The following is a 20,938-nucleotide window of genomic DNA, read 5'->3' on the forward strand; positions in this document are numbered from 1 at the left end:
TGCCGTTCACTGAAGATAAAATAAAGTTTTCAGGTTTTATTCTCGACGAAAAATTCTGTAGTCATACAGCCCCAAATCAATTTTTTCAGCACTGGACACATCCTTGAATGCAGCACTGAGATTCATCTCGAACACATACATTTCCTTGTGTAGATTTCACAAGCACCGTGATGGGTTCCCCTTCAGAAGACGATGCCTCAGTCTCTGGTAACCGGAGAGAGTGAGGCATAGAGAGCATACACTGAAAATAATCACGGGTCATGAGGCAAAGAAAGCAGCTAGCTGAAGCAACTGAACTTAGCGATAACCAAATCGGAATGAGGAGGTGTTTGCCGGGAAACGGCGGGTCCGCGGCAGACCGGTCATTCTGGTCCGGGACTCTCTTACCCCTCTGGCAGTAACGGCACACAACTAGGCCAACGCCGGGCCTACACGCGCACAGCACTCCACAGCTCAGGGTCAAGTTCGGGTCCCGAAATATGCAAAAGCTAAAGACTCAAAACGTGCTCTGTGTGTCCGGAAGTACAGTAGCTGTTCTCATTGGCCCTGAAGCATCAGGGCCAATGAAAACACTCCTGCAGTGAACCAACAAGCTCTAGGATTGGCTGATGGCTTTCAAGCCAATCCTAGATCGCTGTGTTTGTTCTCCATAGCAACGATTGGAACAACGGTTGGTGATAGAAAGGCACAGGCCCAACAATTGGTCACCCAACGGCGGGTAAAATTACGGACAAATGGCGTCCGTTAAAGAAACCTTATCAGACAGACAACCGAAATTACGGGCTGGCATGTCCTCAGACCCCACAGGTGCTTCAGAGCTCCCAGGTCCCGACGAGGTAGATGCCTCAGTGCCCCCAGGCCCCAGTGAAGAATGTGCTCCAGTGCCCCCATGGCCTAGTGAAGTATGTACCTCGGTGGCTCCATGTCTAGGCGAGGGAGGTGTCACTGTCACGTCGTGCCCAGCTGAAGTAGGCACTGCAGAGGACTGCGGCGTGGTGGATGAACGTGTCCCCGACAGTATATTCCAGGGTGAAGCTTGTGCCTCCCTGCCGAAATGTCTAAGCGAGTTAGGTGCCTCGGTAGCTTCTCGTCCCCCGGAGCAAGGCATCTTAGAAACTCCTGTTGCAGCTGAGGGTTGTGATTTATTGGTTTCCGCTAAAGAGGGCGCCTTAGGAGCTGAAGGCGAGACGGCTCCCTCGGCTAGTGCAGCCGCGCATGATGTCGGATTTTTGCCGGGTACCTTGTCACATCCAGTAACTGGAAAAGAAGATACTTACGGGTCTCCAGTTCCCAAAGAAGGGGCTGCCTCACAGACTGTTGGATGTGCTGCAGTGGAGCAGAACTGTTCGAAGATTGGTGCCACCAGAGACCTGCCGAGCGTGGACATTTTCAATACAACAGTAGAGACTTTTCTGGAGAAGTTGGTGGAGGCAGGCAGGTGAGACACTTTTTGCAATATTCCACGTCTTGTACTTTGATGTTACCGTAACAGTTAAGCAGAGAGCTCCTAACAATAATTAGATGCTTACTAACACCACCAGAAAGTCACCTGACAAACAAAATTGTATTGATGACAAATTACTCAACACTATTGCCTTCTTTTGTGACAGTCCCATTGGGTTTATTATTCTGTAAATCATTCATTGTAACACCCTATGTCAGACTGCACCTATTCTGTCAGCTAACTCAACGTTTGTTTGCAATACTTCATTGGAAAGTTGATTATAATTGGTTTAGCCATTGAAAAGCCTTGAAAGGGAGGTGTTTTTAAAATATTTCACGGCAAACACAAGTAGATGATGGACGGAGCACTGAAACTTTTAAGACACTCACCCCCAGATACAGATCTAGGTTGAATCCATCATCATTCTTTTGCTCACTTTGCCACCCCAGTTCAGACCCAGCCATATGCAAATCAGTCTTGACCGTGCCTCATGGGGACAGTCCAGCCCGAACTGCCAAGCCATGTCTTCCATCGACCGGAAACAAGCATCCTTGGACCGGTTTCGGGGTAACAACCCTCATCGGGCAGGCTATTTTTAATCCACTGGCAAAGTGAGCAAGGGATACATGTATTGCATACCATGCCAACTTAGAGCGAACAAAGGAAACACAAGGAGATGATGGATCGAGCGCTGAATCCGGTCCCAGGAGGCTTACCCTGACTGCGACCGGCTCCGGTAAGAAGACTCCAATGTTGAAAAGGCACCCTGCACCGAGGCCCCTGTGCCTTGCTGAGCTGCACCGACGGTTCCCCTATGACTCCCTTCATCTCTTCTTATCTCTGGTGTCAATAGTCTACCTCCTGCCACCTCTGATGCCACACCTGCAGCCTCTTTGCCAAAAGAAGAATCCCCATGGAAAAGCATTGGGCACCCAACATCGAAATTGCACCCGGCCACCCCTTTTCCGCTGGTGGTGTATGTTTGGTGCTGCTTTGTGCCTCCCCCTCCTTGCTTCACCTAAACCACAAAGCTTAGCCCCTGCAACCAATCTACTTGCTTGCAAGCACTGTGGCTCCGGGCACCTCCAGTCTCCATTGAAAAGCATTGGGCCGAACTCCTGATTTGGACCTCTGCACCCGGCAGCCCCTGTGCCACTTGTACAGAGCAAGCTTCCTACAGTATATAAAGAAGTGATATCCTTCAATGACAAAAGTCTTGCACTGCTGGAAAAATGTGTCCACGTGCTTATTTCTGCTTTTTGCTCATTCTCTGTCCCTTTTTGCCTCAGTGAACTCCCTGTTCTGTGGTCCACTGAATATGCTCCAGTCTTTGTTTTCTTCAGGACAATGACAATTTCTGCTGGCAGGAGGGTTCCCCCAGACCTTTCCTGCACATATAAAATAATTTGGTTATTGTCTTTTGACAAGATGGTGGATGACTGATAATTGGTCATGGCTAATTATTTAGTAGTGACCATTTTTCTCCTGAATCTCCTGGGGCGAAGCCATTAACCCTATGCATTACTTTGTAAATTTACTCCTTCCTTCATAACCGGGATTCCTCATTTGTGTGTCGTGTGAGAGACATGTAGGCTGTGGTGTCCATTTGCAAATACTAAATGAATTGTCTACTGCAAACATACAGTGATAGAAGCACAATAGAGAACCGTGTCATCACATCTTTGTTTTTGTGTATGGGTCACTTGTGAAGGGCAAATTCCTCCTGCATGGAAATTAGGCCCGCACTTAGGATTGTTGAGGAATCCAAGCCATGCTAGGGCTTATGTCTGTTGAAACAAAGGATTAGTGAGAATTGGCTTGGCTACCTAGGTAGCTCAGGCCCTAGATCTAGCCAGTGATAGCTAACATGTGTTAACGATGTTTACCTGAGCCTACCACAATACACATTTCTTCGTCATCTTTGACTCCATCTCTTATATTGTGCTGTGAAGTGCCAGCAACCGGAGAGCCACAAAGACTGCTCTGCGTCACTGCATTTTGTATCCTACTGAATAGTTGTTCATTACCTCCATCTCATTCCGCAGGCAATTGCCCAAGAACAAGCGCACAGAATTGGTGAGCCTGAAATATTACTTTGAGCATTACCCATCTTGCTATTGGGCTCCACTTTCCACAACAGCCAGCAGTATATTACAAACAGAACCCACCTTCAGTGCCTACATCTTGCTTTTATCTTGAGCTGCAAAAGACTTCTGGCCAGGGCTTCATGCTGTTGTTCCCTTCTAGCCTAGGATTAAACCGAATGCACTGCGCCATGTCTCAAGTACATCTTCCTGGACCGAAAAGAGAGAAGCTGTCTTGACCTATCCATGAAAATAAAGCTGACCATATATGGTATTTTGGAATGGGCAGTGTATTGCAATCACAGCATTGAGAACAGCGAGTAAAAAATATGGACACCTACAAAATAAAGCAACTGCATCATGCCTTTTTAGGTCGAGGTAATATCCGGTCTGTCGAAGGCAGAACCGGAAGTCCGAGAATTAATGTTTCTTAGAGTGGCTGCTTTACCCCGCCTCTCTTTTTGTCTCTCCTCCATTGGCTAGCTTCCTAAACGGAGGCCAGCCATTGAAGGAGAGCCGTCCCTCCAAAGGAGCTCCGTCTTTTTCGGATTTGGGGGCGTACGTTTTGCTGTTCTTTAGACAGTGACGTTGTCTGTCACTCAAAACAGCAAAACACGCCCCCGAATCCGAAAATTTTCAGAGTTGCCGGTCGCCATTTTCCTGTTTGTTAAAGATGAGGTAGGTCGCCTGCTCCCGCTGTGCTCGTTCCCGCCCCCTCCTGCTGTTCGCTGCTCCGTATTTGTTTGTTTCACCTATAATCCTTTGATCCTGTGGTCAGAGGTTCGAATCCTCAACAATGGCGGCTGAAGCGCCTTTTGTTTTCCCCGTCTCCCTTTGTGTAAGTTTGTTTCACCTACAGTCCTCGCGCCTTTTGTTTTCCCCGTCTTCCTTCGTGTAAGTTTTTCACCGACAGTCCTTTGCATCCGTGGTCAGAGGTTCGAATCCTCAACAATGGCTGAAGCGCCTTTCGTTTTCCCCGTCTTCCTTTGTGTAAGTTTGTCTCACCTACAGTCCTCTGATCCCGTGGTCAGGTTCGAATCCTGGTTGTTAAACTGGGTACAAGTCCAAATAAGTTGAGTAACAAACATCCTTTTTGTGTAGTAGTAGGTGGTGGTGTAGTAGTAGTAGGTGGTGTAGTAGTAGTAAGTGGTGAAGTGGTAGTAGTAAGTGGTGGAGTAGTAGTAGTAGGTGGTGGAGTATGAGTAGTAGGAGGTGGTGGAGTAGGAGTAGTGGGAGTAGGAGGTGGTGGAGTAGGAGTAGTGGGAGTAGGAGTAGTAGTAGGTGGTGGAGTAGTAGGTGGTGGAGTGGGGGTAGTAGGTGGAGTGGTAGTAGTAGTAGGTGGTGGAGTAGGAGTAGTAGTAGGTGGTGGAGTAGGAGTAGGTGGTGGAGTAGGAGTAGTAGGTGGTGGAGTAGGAGTAGTAGGTGGTGGAGTAGGAGTAGTAGGTGGTGGAGTAGGAGTAGTAGGTGGTGGAGTAGTAGGTGGTGGAGTAGGGGTTGTAGGTGGTGGAGTAGGGGTTGTAGGTGGTGGAGTAGGAGTGGTGGAGTAGGAGTAGTAGTGGGTGGTGGAGTAGGAGTACTAAGAGGAGTAGTAGGTGGTGGGGTAGTAGTAGGTGGTGGAGTAGTAGCAGGTGGAGTAGGAGTAGTAGTAGGTGGTGGAGTAGTAATAGGTGGTGGAGTAGTAGATGTAGTAGTAGGTGGTGGAGTACGAGTAGTAGTAGTAGTAGGTGGTGGAGTAGTAGGAGTAGTAGTAGGTGGAGTAGTAGTAGGTGGTGGAGTAGGAGTAGTAGGAGGAGGAGTAGGTTGTGGAGTAGGAGAAGTAGTAGTAGGTGATGGAGTAGTAGTAATAGAATGTGGTGGAGTGGTAGTAGGAGTAGTAGGTGCTGGAGTAGTAGTAGGTGCTTTAGTAGGGGTAGTAGGTGGTGGAGTAGAAGTAGTAGAAGTGGTGGAGTGGTAGGAGTAGTAGCTGTAGATGGTGAAGTAGGAGTAGTCAGTGGTGGAGTAGTAGGTGGAGTAGTTGTAGGTGGTGGAGTAGGAGTAGTGGGCGGTGGAGTAGGAGTACTAAGAGGAGGAGTAGTAGGTGGTGGAGTAGTAGTAGTAGGTGGTGGAATAGTAGTAGGTGGTGGAATAGTAGTAGGTGGTGGAGTAGTAGTAGTAGGTGGAGTAGGAGTAGTAGGTGGTGTAAGAGTAGTTGGAGTAGGAGTAGAAGGTGGTGTAAGAGTAGTAGTAGTAGTAGGTGGTGGAGTAGGAGTAGGCAGAGTAGTAGTAGGTGGTGGAGTAGTAGATGGTGTAGTAGTAGGTGGTGGAGTACGAGTAGTAGTAGTAGGTGGTGGAGTAGTAGTACTAGGTGGAGTAGTAGTAGGTGGTGGAGTAGGAGTAGGTGGAGTAGTCGTAGGTGGTGGAGTAGGAGTAGTATAGTAGGAGGAGTAGTAGGTTGTGGAGTAGGAGTAGTAGTAGTAGGTGATGGAGTAGTAGTAGTAATAGAATGTGGTGGAGTAGAAGTAGGAGTAGTAGGTGCTGGAGTAGTAGTAGGTGCTGGAGTAGTAGTAGGTGCTGGAGTAGTAGTAGGTGCTGGAGTAGTAGTAGGCGCTGGAGTAGTAGTAGGGGCTGGAGTAGTAGTAGTAGGTGGTGGAGGAGTAGTAGTAGGCGGTGGAGTAGTAGTGGGTAGTGGTGGAGGAGTAGGTGGTGTAGGAGTAGTAGTAGTAGGTGGTGGAGTAGTAGTAGTAGGTGGTGGAGTAGTAGTAGAAGGTGGTGGAGTAGTAGTAGAAGGTGGTGGAGTAGTAGTAGAAGGTGGTGTAGTAATAGGTGTTGGAGTATGAGTAGTAGGTGGTGGAGTATGAGTAGTAGGTGGTGGTGTAGTAGTAGGTGGTGGAGTAGGAGTAGTAGGTGGTGGAGTATGAGTAGTAGGTGGTGGAGTATGAGTAGTAGGTGGTGGAGTATGAGTAGTAGGATGAGTAGTAGGTGGTGGAGTAGGAGTAGTAGGTGGTGGAGTAGGAGTAGTAGGTGGTGGAGTAGTAGTGGGTGGTGGAGCAGTAGGAGTAGTAGTGGGTGGTGGAGTAGTAGTAGGTGGTAGAGTAGAAGTAGGTGGAGTAGAAGTAGGTGGTGGAGTAGGAAGAGTAGTAGGAGTAGGTGGTGGAGTAGTAGGAGTAGTAATAGTAGTAGGTGGTGGAGTATGAGTAGTAGGTGGTGGAGTAGTAGCAGTTGGTGGAGTAGGAGTAGTATGTGGTGGAGTAGGTGTAGTAGATGGTGGAGTAGGAGGAGTAGTAGTAGGAGTAGGTGGTGGAGTAGGAGTAGTAGGTCGAGTGGGAGTAGTAGTAGTAGGTGAGTAGGTGGTAGATGAGTAGTAGTAGGTGGTGGAGGAGTAGTAGTAGGTGGTGGAGTAGTAGTAGGTGGTGGAGATGGGGTAGTAGTAGGTGGAGTAGGGGTAGTAGGTGGTGGAGTAGGGGTAGTAGGTGGTGGAGTAGGAGTAGTAGAAGTGGTGGAGGTGGAGTAGTAGTTGTAGATGGTGTAGTAGTCGGTGGTGGAGTAGTAGGTGGAGTAGTTGTAGGTGGCGGAGTAGGAGTAGTTGGTGGTGGAGTAGGAGTACTAAGAGGAGTAGTTGGTGGTGGAGTAGGAGTACTAAGAGGAGTAGTAGATGGAGTAGTAGGTGGAGTAGTAGTAGGTGGAGTAGTAGTAGTAGGTGGAGTAGTAGTAGGTGGTAGAGTAGGAGTAGTAGGTGGTGTAAGAGTAGTTGGAGTAGTAGTAGTAGGTGGTGGAGTAGGAGTAGTAGTAGGAGGTGGGGTAGAAGTGGGTGGTGGAGTAGCAGTAGTAAGTGGTGGAGTAGTAGTAGTAGGTGGTGTAGTAGTAGGAGTAGGTGGTGGAGTAGAAGTAGGTGGTAGAGTAGCGGTAGTAGGTGGCGGAGGTGGAGCAGGAGTAGTAGGTGGTGGGGTAGGAGTAGTAGTAGGTGGTGGAGTAGGAGTAGTAGTAGGTGGTGGAGTAGGAGTAGTAGTAGGTGGTGGAGTAGGAGTAGGAGTAGTAGGTGGTGGAGTAGGAGTAGTAGGTGGTGTAGTAGGAGTAGTAGGTGGTGGAGTAGAAGTAGTAGGTGGAGTAGTAGTAGGTGGAGTAGGACTAGGTGTAGGTGGAGTAGTACTAGGTGTAGTAGGTGGAGTAATAGGAGTAGTAGCTGGTGGTGAAGTAGTAGGAGTAGTAGGTGGTGGTGAAGTAGTAGGAGTAGTAGGTGGTGGAGTAGGAGTAGGAGTAGTAGGTGGTTGAGTAGTAGGTGGTAGATTAGTAGTAGGTGGTGGAATAGTAGTAGGAGTAGGTGGTGGAGTAGGAATAGTAGTAGGTGGAGGAGTAGGAGTAGTAGTAGGTGGTGGAGTAGGAGTAGTAGTAGGTGGAGTAGTAGTAGGTGGAGTAGTAGTAGGTGGTGTAGTAATAGGTGTAGGTGGAGTAGTACTAGGTGTAGTAGGTGGAGTAATAGGAGTAGTAGGTGGTGGTGAAGTAGTAGGAGTAGTAGGTGGTGGTGAAGTAGTAGGAGTAGTAGGTGGTAGTGAAGTAGTAGTAGTAGGTGGTAGATTAGTAGTAGGAGTAGAAGGTGGTGGAATAGTAGTAGTAGAAGGTGGTGGAATAGTAGTAGTAGTAGGTGGTGGAGTAGGAATAGTAGTAGGTGGTGGAGTAGGAATAGTAGTAGGTGGATGAGTAGTTTTAGGAGGAGTAGGTGTAGTAGGAGGTGTAGTAGGTGGTGGAATAGGAATAGTAGGTGGTGGATTAGGAGTAGTAGGAATAGTAGGAGTAGTGGTAGTATGTGGTGTAGTAGGAGTAGTATGTGGTGTAGTAGTAGTAGTATGTGATGTAGTAGTAGTAGTAGTAGTATGTGGTGTAGTAGTAGTAGTATGTGGTGTAGTATGTGGTGTAGTAGGAGTAGTATGTGGTGTAGTAGGAGTAGTATGTGGTGGTGGTGGAGTAGGAGTAGTTGGTGGAGTAGTAGTAGGATTAGTAGGTGGTGGAGTAGTAGTAGTAGGTGGTGTAGTAAGAGTAGTAGGTGGTGGAGTAGGAATAGTAGGTGGTGGAGTAGGAATAGTAGGTGGTGGAGTAGGAGTAGTAGGTGGTGTAGTAGGTGGTAGAGTAGTAATAGGAGTAGTAGTAGGTGGTGGAGTAGGAGTAGTAGGTGGTGGGGTAGTAGGAGTAGTAGGTGGTGGAGTAGCAGTAGTAATTAGCATTTCTTACAAAGACCTTGGACTATACCATTTCCTGCTGAAAGGCAATATTTTTCTCCATGTGTTCCTATACCTGGCGTGTCACGCAGTTTGGTGCTTGCTTACCCTCCATGTTAAACAAGCATTTGCAATGCATTAGGTCTCGCAGTTACGCAAGTTTGAGCTATTGGCATTGTAAATGTATATGCCTTTTATTTACATATTTAAAACCAAAATAAAAGGCCTCGCCATTTACAATACTACCCTAATTCCCTTACCTTTTATCTGCATATCTTCCCCTTCATTCTAATCTAAATATTCCATCAGTACAACACATCTTACAAACATATACGATATATGTTGCCCTCTACCAAACACATATAGTTTACAGTTAGACACAATAAGACTGTATATATTACATTAGGCCACTTAGTACTATCTTTTTACTTTTATTTAAAATTACAATTCGTTTTCATTATGTTTTACAAAATAAAAACACACAAAAAACAATGTCATTTACAATATCAATAGCTCTAAATAATGTCACTCCGAGACCTATTGCATTTCTAATGCTTGTTAATAGCCAGCAAGCGCTTGGGTGCGGGAAGTGCATTCAAAAGAAAAAAATGGATCTTCAGTAAGATTGTTCCTTTGCCTGGTATTGCCATCAGGGCTTGCACTGGGTGGACATGGAACAGTTCCTCACTGCTGCTACCTGCACCATACAGGAGGAGGCACTGCACCGCTTCATTGCTTGAGTAGTAATTCAGGTGGAGCTCTTCCCCAGCCACCCCACCACAGAGTAATGTTCCCCTTAAAAAGAGTGTCATGTAGGAACAATACTGAGGATCTGGGATCTTCTTACCGAAAGGATTTCAGCTGCATTTTTTTTTACTGGTTCTAGATAAAGCAGATAGAATTTTGAAACCACTTTAGATGTCCTGAGTATGTAGACCACATGAAACACCCTTTGAAATTTCTATGTCTTGTAACTCTTACAGTAATTCACCTTGGGTAGACTGCCAAACAAGGGGAATTTCAAGAAAAAGACTGCTGTGTAACCTCATCAGTCAGAAATGAAGAGGCAGCATAGTAACGGGGAAAAGTAGGTCTTAGTATTATTGGCAGACATCACCTATTACCACATGGTTTTTAATGTGTGACCAAATAACACGCACTTAGCATAAATCCACTAGAAAGTTTATGGATCCACAGCCTAAGGGGAGGGTGGCATGGCAACAATGTTGTATGTTAATGTGGTAAAATATTTTTTGTGTAAATTGCAAGTCACAGGTTTGTGTTTGGGGTTGTTGGAGTGCTTTGCTTCGTGTCCTTTCAGGGCACATTAAGGTGTCTCCAAAGATCTCAAAATCAATACATTTCAATAATGTAAAGCACATTAGGCTCCACAAGGAAGACAAGGTGGTTACTTTTCAAACCGTAAAGTTATATTAAAGGATTAGCAAGTTTACAAATTCACATCAAATTAGTGGTAAATCAATACATGAATACATTAGTCAACGTATGTTCAAAACAGTTCAAAAGTCATAATTGCAAAGACAAACGGATAAAGTTGTTTAAAAAGGAAATGTAAACCAGTTCTCATATAAAGAGCACCCTACTCTGATAAGTTAGGGAAAGGTTCTGCTACTAAGTTGGGGAAAGAGGGGTTCTGAATTGTCATCTACCTTGCGTTAGCCTAAAATCACACAATTCGAACATTTGATACACCTACTCGTGGCTCCGATATAACAAACTAATCCGAGTAAAGGCACAAGTAGATAAATAAACGCATTACTTTTCTCATGCACCTACACAATGAGGCTTATATAAACATCCTTCAAACTTGGTTATCTGCAAAATAATGAGATACATTTGATCAAGCTGTGCTCTGCAGGTGCATTGAACCAGCTCGTTTGTGCATTATGCAAGTATCACAGAAAATACTTTTTTTCACATGAGAAAGAACACCAGGTCACATCGAAATGGTAACTGTGGAGTCAGCCTCTACTGGAATAAAGAAAGACATGCGACCTAATACAAAGCGGCAACCAGACATTGTTCATTTCTATATGCTGGTCTGCATTCACTATACATAAACACACCGTAAATATATTTTCACTTGCACATGTTAATGCCAGTATAAATGCAAACATTTAATTATGAAAAATTGCCTTCAGTGTTGACAAGTACTGTTAATTCATTGCATAGTGCCATGGGCGTAACGCGGGCTCTTGCGGCACAGGACAGGCCCCAATGCTTCAAGGGGCTCCCTTTCCTTTATGAAGTCCCCAGTCAGCACAAGTGCTTTTAATCCCTTTGACATGGGAGACTCGAGGGGAGGGTGGCGGGTTTATCACATTTTGCATAGGGGGGGGGTTGGTGGGGTCATTTTGCATTGCGTCACTGTAGGGTGCCTGTGAGAAGTTAGCCTGGCATATGATGTCCACTAGTTCTAGTCTAGTGGGCGCCTTGCACCAGTCTAATCGATCCTTATTGATGGTGGTTGTAAAGTCAACCTTATAGACAAGCTATCCTAGTGGTAGCATGGACCAGCAGTCATAGGCTAAGACTTCAGAGAGCATGTGAAGCAAGCTGTTTTACCAATTATAATCCCTTGAATACCAAATGAAAGGGCACCACACCTGGTATATATCAAATATATATGTATTTATTTCTAACACAACCCCTCTGCACTCTTTATGAGGTCAGAGGTCAAAGTACACCACAAGTTACTCAATTAGCATACGATAAGTTGCACAAATACAGTTATGCCCTAGGGGCCTCACAAACCATATACTAAGGAAGTGGTATTAGAACCACATTAGAGTTAGCCAGCGGGCCTAGGGCCTGTAGAATCGCTGGGACTACACTAAACAACCAAAGGTTAGGAAGTAGGAGGCCCACCGGAGACTCGTGCAGTGTCTAAACACAGTTGCGGGTTACCATTGACTTATAATGGAAAACAAAGAAGTTACAAATATGCAATTTAAGGACACTTCGGGATGGACTAGGATGGAACCCTTTTAAACTAGGACACTTTGAGAGTCTAGATCCATGGTAGCACCGGAGTACTCGTGTTACCTCACCCAGGGAAGCCGGGTGCATAGGTGTCTTTTCGTGTCTGGTTTCGTCGTTTTCTATGGAGAGCTGCAAAGACGTGCTGCAGGCGACCAGAGGAAAAGTGTCAGGGTGGATCCAAGGGTGGATCAGTGATGTGAAGAACCTGAAAGCAGAGGGGACAGAGTCTGGGTCACTAGTCAGTGACCAGGAAGGAACCAGGCGATGTCGCGTGCTTGAAGGTGAAGAAGGTGAGTTTGTCTCTTCAACCACGAGGTCCAGGAGGCATCGACGATGACCAGGCGCTGGATTTGAGCTGTCCCACGAAGGATCTAGTTGACTGCAGTGGATGGACCCAACAAGCCTTGGCAAACGCAACCCACGCAGGATGTCGAGATTGGCTCTGTTGCAGACCAGCAAGGTCTGTGGCTCTTATCCTTTGAAGGGAAGCTGGAGCAAGCCTGGAGCAACCAGGAAAGCAGTTTAGTTCAAAAGAAGAGTCTTCAGGGGGCTCACTAGCCAACGGGCAAGGAACCGGGAAGAAGCGTCGAGCTGAAATGCAAGAGCTGGCCCCATGCGGCACTTGTGGAGTGTGGAGGGCGGAGCTTCGGTGCAAATGGTGCGCGGGTCTGGGGCTTCTCGTACTCCAGTGCATAACTGCGAGGGTACCTCGGTAATCGAGCAGTTAGCAAAATGCAGGATGTCCAGGGTGTCCGGTCCCATGCCTCTCGTGTCCGCCACTGGTCTCAGCTTTGCTGTGGATGTGTGTCGGAGTTAGAGAAGTCTGAGAGTCCAGTTCCTGTGTCGCTGAGTCTTCGGGTTCTGGCGGGAGCGTCGGCAAAGCAGGCCGGCAAGTTACTGGTGGTGCCTGTTTCCAGAGGGTGGTCACTCCTTGACCACAAGGGAGATGTCTTCCGTCTTCTAGTCAGAATAGAATGTCGACGGTCCAAGAGTTATGTATCAAAGTTTCTTTCCAGGATAATCTGAAGTCCTGGGGACACAGCTCCTTTACGTATACTATGCTATGGGGCTGTATTACCTGCCTAGGTCCCTCCTATGGGTGGAGCTGAGAAGTGGGTGGTTACATCCCTTTCCCTTTGTCCAGTTTCGCTACAGAGCTGGGGCTGGAGTGCCCCAGCAACTGGTTTTAACCCCGGCTATGCATGGAGCACCTTGTGTGCCCCAGGCAGTGTCTAGATCCATTCACTGAATGCAGCCCTCCCTGCCCCAATACACAAAACCCATGTCTGGGGAGGTGCTGGCACCTCCCTGGACAGGAAACCTATTGTCCAGGCTGCCCTTGCTGGAGCTTCCACCAGCAACAGGAGGCCAGACTTGTGTCTGTGGCAGCAGCATCCATTTTGTGATGCTGAGGCTCTGTTTAACTTTAACCGGGTAAAGCAGTAACATACATGTCTTTTCCCTCTAGAAGGGTGAAATGCTACCCCCTGCGCCAGAATTGGAGGGGGGTAGTATTCCAAAGTGGTTGACACCTTACACGACATGTTTTGATAAAGCCAAACCAAAGTTGGCATTAACCGCGAGGATTATAATGCACGTAAGAGTATATGGTATGGCTATATCATAGAACAGCTATAAGGAGATGGTTCCAAAACCTGCAGAAGGGCTTAGCTCATGCTAGGGCACCCTCTCACATAAAACCAATCACTCTGCCAGCAGGATAGTCGAGGCCTGCCATAGGAGTGACTTATAGGTGCATATATGTCTATATGTATGGTAGATATAGGTATAATATATCTAAGTAAGGGGTAATTACACCACCTTACCCAAGCTGAGTGATCAGCCTGTGGTGTCAGTTTGGAGGGCCAGCCAGGGGTGGCATAATACATGCTGCAGCCCCTGGTAGGCCTTGGATGCACCTATGCCCTGGGTACCTATGGTACACTATACAGGGGCTCACAAAGGTGACCCAATACCCAATCTGGTATGTACCTAAAGTACATGGTATCAATTTAGAGAGAAAAGCTGGGCTGTGGGTCTGATTAGCAGGCCCACCGCCACACTAAAGTCGAAAAACCAGAAAATCACAGCAAAAAGTGGAGGTGACCATAGGAAGCAGACCCTACTCTCTTGCAGCGCCCAGTATTTACAACATTCCGGAACTGTAAAACCTCTAATGCGGTATTGCACAGCTTGTAACTTGCGTAACCAGTGTCACCCAAGATGATGACAAGGCTGAATGTCCCAGAATCTGAGGTTCTTTAGGGCATTAACATGTGTCTGGGAGTTCAGGTAGGTTACTGTTCCGGGATTATAACACCTGGAGAGCTCTCAAGGCAAGTTGGTCTGCTGTCTTGATCCAGAGATAGTGTGACTGGTGGTGAGACTTACCAGCTTTGGGGTTCAGTTTCCAGTCCAAATTACTGTATACTGCATTGTGAATTGAACGTTTGATGGACTCGTATAGTAACTTTGGCAGTTCATGACCGCAACAGGTAGGCAACCAAAACAATACCTGTGCAGAATTCAGCCATGTTTTGCACAATTAAGTGTTGAATAATTGTATTTTTTTTAACCTTTTGATTTACATAGTTACCAGCGGTTTGCAAAATGTTACGAACGATTCTACAAATTCCAGCCTGAAATGACGAGAAGTATATATGATCAATTCATATCCCAGCTCCAGACTTCTTTTAAGGTAATCCAAAATAACAGGGGTTGGATGGGTAGTGATATTGACAAGTGAGATTTATATTTTTAATTTTAATATGATGGTATACTATGTGTGGTAGCTTGGTTTATAGATCACTCTATTTGTTAGAATTAAATATATAATGAAGTCTTCGCAACAAGGACAACGGAGTGTATTACCTTTTTATTCATGAGCAATAAAATGGCAGTATTTCCATGGCATATCGTTTGTGTAAAATCTATTGAGAAAGAGCCAATCCTGATCAGGGGTTGAACCCTCATCCCTTCTCATTCTGCTTAAAAGGCCACATGAAGGCAGACTATTGCAGTCGAGAGATGAAGCAGGTAAACTGATACCATACAAATACCAAGACAAGTCTAGAACCAGTGGCAGGCTACTGCCTTTCGTAAGAGGACGTCAAGCTGTACACCAGGGAAGGTAAAACAATTAATACAAATTTAGTATGAAAAATGGCACAAAAATAAAGCAATTTAAAAGTCAGAAAGAAACCAGATTTAACCTCATTAAATTACAGAGGGTGAAAGCAATCCTCAGCAGTTGGGAATAAACATTTTTACCAAAAATGGTTATTGAAATAAGTAAGGCATCAAGCATGTTCACCAGAGACCTACACTCATAGTTACCTTAGTGATTGCAAACTTCCTCTCAGTAGGGATGTCACACAGAAGAATACAGCACACCATATGCTGCCAGCATACTTATTTTCTTGGACTCCATCTGGTCACCGGTTTCCCTTGTAAAAAGCTCTTTTCGATGTCTAGACACTTTAGAAGTAATTAAGCACCAGGTTCAAGTAATTCACTGTAGAGTAAGATCCTGCACATAAAAGGGCACTATGTACGTTAGGTCAACGGGTATCACTTTGCGTGTCAGCTGTTTCTCCTATGTTCAAGGTCTTCTGTATGCTCCCCAACAACCCATCTAACTTCTCAAGGGATCTATATCTGTTGTTTTTATTCGCTTTCTTCCTAACCCGTTTCCTGCTTTATCATCCTCTTCCCATGTTTCTCCTATTACATTAGGCATAAAATGACTATGCTGGTTGTTTTTGAAAAAGTGCATGACACATCTTTAGGCGAGTTAGAATATACCCACAATTTCCCGATTACCACACACATTTAGCAGAGCATCCCAACGGTTACCTCGTGTAGGATGTTTTATTGATGTTTCGGACTTCTCCTTTTCAGTCTGGCATCATGACTTGTCACAACGAGCCACATTGAGGTAAATGTAATGTTACGCAAAGCATGTAGCCTATTTAGCGGTTTAGATCTTATGAACAGCTCTCTGGCTTCTGCAGACATCAAAATCTAGAATCCCAATAAAACAACCAATCTAGGGATAAACAATGTCAAACTGATTTTCCTATACAGAGTCTGTTTCTCTGAGGAGAGTGCATCACGGAGTAGGGAGAATATTATTGATTGGTTGTCATTAGTTTTTGTTGGGTACTGTGTTATGTTAAGGACCTTAACCAATTGTTCATTGCCAAAAAGTTGTCAAAAATACTTTTAGAAATGTTACTCCGGGGAATCCACACCGCTTTACTGTTCATGAACAGCAACCTGTGATGCTCTGAATTAATAATGATTTTGGACTTGTAGCCATGAGTCCGTGTAATTGCTAGTTCGTTGTGTTTTTAGCTAAAGTTTTCAAAAAACTGATTGCTTCCATACAATTGAACACGGTCTTCTTTATAGAGAAATCATTAGACAGGATTTCAGCCATTGTTACGTGTCAGCGCTAAGAGATTCTGAAGCTGTTGGAGTGTCCGTTTAACGGGACCTTTCACATACCTGGCAATTGATTTGCAGGCAATCGTCATATTTCTTACTAATAACCAGTGTCAGATCAGTTGGGTTTTAAGCGATGGAGCCCTCGATCTCCTGGTTGTTCAAATCACAATTGGTTGTGGTGTTGCAGGTTCAGATTGTCTGTACAGCTGCTGAAATTTTTTTTTTCCACTGAAGAACATTTGTAGCAGATGTTTATTTCACTTTGCCTATTGTAGACAGGAACAGGCTCCAGCACTTGTTTTTGCAGTAGTTCATGAACCTCTTTTATGCAGTTGTTGAAGATGGCAACCATGAAACATTTTTAGTTGCATGCCATGTGTAGGTGTTTCAAACCTGAAGGTATGGCCAGTGTATACAGAATTCAGTACCCAAGTGTCCTTTGTAAATGGCACAAAGGGAAGAGCCACTGCATCTGTTTTGCATAACATTTCTTATTTTAAGGGATGTGGTAGGCACCCTCTATCTTTTAGGTGTTGTCTTGTTTATTTAATTAAAGCTTTTGTGTCTATTGCTGTTGATGCTGTATAAGGGGTATTGAACCTTTTGTTGCGGATTCCATTTGCCTTCTGAGTGGTACAAATACCCCTGTGAAATGTTCTCCTCTGTTGTGGCTTGACAATTTGTTTTGGCTTCCATGTTCACTTTGTGGAGCTCTTTAACAGCATGAGGTCGTTCTGCTTTTGTAGTTAAACGCCAGTTAATCCAACCCAGACTTGAATACAAGATGTTTTCTGCATATATTTCTGGACTGCAATATGATAGGCCAGCCACAGCTCTGATAATCTAGTTAAGATGAGACCTCGTTTTTTGATAACTTCTTGGAAGACCGGTGTTTTCCCCTTTGTTAGGTTATGTGTGAATCTCATCCTAGATAGCCTGATCCCCGTATCATAATTGTCCGACAAGGCTGAAGCTCTGGCTGCATTGATTGAGGTTAGTGATGTGACACAAATCTACGGCCTTTCTCATCCAGTCAGTTTTATACATTTGAGTGTATGGGGAAGAGAGTGCACCTTAATGTGCTTTTACTTAAGTCTTTCTTGTATCGGCAAAGGGTTTTTGAGCCTCTACGGCTAGCAGGAAGATAGGGTGATCATGATCACGATGGATGATGTGAGTTCATAAACATTGTCACTTGTAAGAAGCTCTTCAATGTTGGGCTGAAGATCTGTGTTGTGGAACAGCAAAGCAGCAGATTCTTCCTAGAGGTGACCTGTATATCTTCGAACTAAGAACAGCAAAAGGGGATATTATTGTTGGTTATATTTCTGGCAAAGATCTACCTAATACCTGAGATTTTTCTTTTGTGTGAAATTGTATCTGAATGTAATGAACATTAAGTCTGTTCTATGAGGATTGTCATAGACGTTGAAGGTTTCAGCATCATTTATTGTTTCAGCATTTTCGTGCCAACAAAGGTTTTGACGTCATGGACTTTGACATTGTAGAACTTCAAAGTCATTGTTTCATGTAACTGAAGATGCTTTCTCTGAAGCCCACCATTGCTACTTTAATGTCTAAGCGCAGAAGAATGCTGTCCATGCCATTGCCTTACTATCCCCCTTGCGTAGTTCTTCGGCAAGCTAGACTTTGTTGGCAGTGTCTTTTTTTCTTTTAGTAACTGAGGTTTTCTTCTTTATTCTCCTGACTTAATTTTAGAAAAATTCTTCATTGTTCCTTGAGGTTGCACATTGCTTTGTCCTAAGAAATTGACCGATTTTTTGTTGTGTGTATGCCTGCTAATTATACACTTAACAGGCTTTGATGATTATCACATCCTTCTTACTTCAGGAAGATCCACTCTGAAATAACAGTTAAGTTGCACAGAAAACGTTACTCTTCAATTGAGGGGTAAGAAAAAGAAGCAAGTATTCCCATCCAAAATGCTTTGAGGACAGAGCCCAGTACTGCAGGATCCTGCTCAAATGAATTGTTTGCAGGATGAGCCACCAAGTGCCAGCGCAGGGCATTGTGACACAAATGAGTTGCCTCATATAAATCACAAGTACACATACAATTGAGTTAATGTAGCCTCTATTTTGACACACATGAATGCATACAAAAAAAGTATATTTTTCAGAAAATAGATTTAGCTCTTGCTAAGTGCTCTGGGACCCCATACATATGTGAGACATGTATGTGTTTAGCCACCAGTAAAGATTTCATGGCTGGGAAAGACACGGCTCTACTGGCGCTTTTATTGTGGTTGCTCCTACTTCTTGAAAATAATGTAATTTTCACTCTTCCCACCGAGTGTACCTCGGTGCACTTTCTGTTTCAGAAAAAAAAATTGGACATTGCCTGCTCTTGTTTTAGAATGAACAGGCTGTTGAAAAAATGTGCACACTGTCTCCAAGTATGTGTGTAGAGACTAGCTTTGTTGCTTTAACAAACATGGCTCAACTCTTGGAGTTCCATCCTTTCTAAATATGCTTATTCAACCCACAAGGAGCCAGCCCATTCATCGTTCCCCTGTGTAAACTGTTGCCCAGTGCAGCTTTGGAATTAACCTACAGGAATTTGAACAGGACTGTTCTTGTGAGTTTCTCGCACCATTCTCCTGACTTTGCATTTACTTTCTGAATTGTCTTTATTATTATTAAAGGTTCTAAATAAAGCAACACAATCTGCCCTACTTTGGCCCACTTCTGGATAAGGTACATTATGGCTGAGTGAGGGTCACGAGTTGATGGATCTTTGGCCATTTGTCCTCCTACTCACAACTGCAAGATAGACTTACAGTAAAAGTCTGGGCTGCATGCGCTTGCTAATGCGAACGGTGTTGTGACATGACCCCCCCCTCCCCCCCAAGGGCTGTTAGCGGCAGATGAGAAACAGTTGGAATTGGACGGCACCCGCATCTTCAGTGCATTGTGAAAGATTGAATTGTAATATTATGCAACCTCTGCAAGGGGAGTATGATTAGTAGGTTGAGTCCAATATATACATCAGGGTAATTAAACTGTGGCGTCAGTGGGGAGTGGTTCTCTCAGTTTAGTCTAGCTATTGACCACGGTATTTTACTAAACCCCTTTATAAACCTCTCCTTACTCATCTGTTTAAGGTGAGTCACGCATTTTGGAAATTATCTGCCTTGGTTTTGCCCCTTACTCTTTCATATGAATGAATTGTGTTGAACCCTCTCAACCATTGTAGCTTATTGTTTTCAATTTGCTTCGATTTATTTGACTCCTTAGTTTGCTCGGGATCTCCTGGGGTGTGGTCCACAACACGACTAATGGCCATCTGGGGTGACCTGCTGGTGAAGGGCATGAGTGAGCTGAATCCTGCTCGTTGCTTTGGAGCAGACTGAAGTTGGTATATGATTTGTTGTATTTTCCTCAAAGGTCTGACACTTTTTTCTGGAGTTTTGCATAAAGTTCAGAAATGCCTTGACCCTTTTGGGTGATTGATTGCAGAGAGTAAGAGTGGGGGATGTTTATACACCCACCTGCCTTGCCAAATATTTTTCATCAATGCAAATTCTGAGGAGACTGAGGATATGCATTCTCTCACTCTGTTGAGAGCTTTACTATCTTGCTTCTGTACTCCATTTTCCTGGCACTCCTATTTTCCTGCAGATTTTCAGCGTCTTGGGTACATTGCAAAGACTTGGAGGTGCTTCGCGTATTTTTATTGTTAAACCCCAAGCAGGCTACAAGGTTATGCTAGACTTGTGGTGCACATAGTGGAGGGTTGGTATTGGCATCCCACGGCTCTGGGGCAACTGACAGTTGGTGGCAGCCAATTAGTAATGCTATGGTGTTTAGGCTTTTTAAGTGTACCCATTGGAGAGCGGCTGCTAAAACCCTCATCCATCCCCTGGGAAAAATATTTTCAGCCTTCCTTATCTTCAGTTATTTGCTTTAGCAAAATCAGCTTTTGTGTGCTCACATGTCATATACACGGAGGACAGAAGCTCTGTAAAAGATTGCCTCTATATCAACAGTTATGGTCACCTACATCATTAGTCAGCCTTTCTGTCAGTTCCATATCTTTTTTTTTTTTTTTTTTTTTTTTTTTTTATTGATTCAGTTCAAAAACCTATATTTTTTCTTATTGATGTTACAGTTATGATGTTATACAATTCCAAAAAAGTGAAACATTTAACCTATGTCGATACATAAAAAAGAAACAGTACATTAAATAAATATTACAAGACATAAAACAGTGTTAATATTACGCTACAGTGAAGACCTTCCTTGGTCTAGCTTTATACAAACTTCACTCTTCAACCCCCATATGATCAATCATCGCCTGCCAGACCTTAATCCCCCTTTGCTTTTTCTTGATTGACTTAGTGCAATATAGGTTGTACTCCAGATAGAACACATTGTAGAATTTCGCTCTCCACATCTCATAAGCTGGAGCTTCCGGTTTCAACCACATTGATGCAATACAAAGGCGAGCCACTGCCATCACCATAAAGAGCAGGTATCTATACTTACGATACGATACAAACACATCCAAGTCACTAGATAGGCCAAAGATAATCATTTCCTTGGAGATTATGACATCAACTTTTAGCATACTTGAAAGAAATTGTACAATAGATGTGAAGAATGGATTTAACACATTGCAATCGACAAATATATGAACAATGTCAGCCATATTAGTTTGGCATCTAAAACATTTCCCATTGTAACTGTTGCCCCACTTTGCCATTTTTGCAGGAGTATGGTAAAGATTGAATAAAGTTTTATAATGCT

At 44.5% G+C, this 20,938-nt stretch overlaps 1 protein-coding gene across 1 annotated transcript in view; it reads left to right on the forward strand.

Moving 5' to 3' along the window:
* The first annotated feature begins 696 nt into the window (after positions 1-696).
* Positions 697-20,938, forward strand: part of PMF1 (polyamine modulated factor 1) — a 75,520-nt gene continuing 55,278 nt past the window's right edge. The window contains exons 1-2 of the mRNA XM_086946411.1: positions 697-1,438; positions 14,313-14,418. Coding sequence (XP_086802537.1) covers positions 735-1,438; positions 14,313-14,418 — 810 coding nt within the window. The 5' untranslated portion in view covers positions 697-734. The remainder of the gene's footprint in view (positions 1,439-14,312; positions 14,419-20,938) is intronic.

Source organism: Lissotriton vulgaris, chromosome 12 (assembly GCF_964263255.1).
Source record: "Lissotriton vulgaris chromosome 12, aLisVul1.2, whole genome shotgun sequence".
Lineage (NCBI taxonomy): Eukaryota > Metazoa > Chordata > Amphibia > Caudata > Salamandridae > Lissotriton > Lissotriton vulgaris.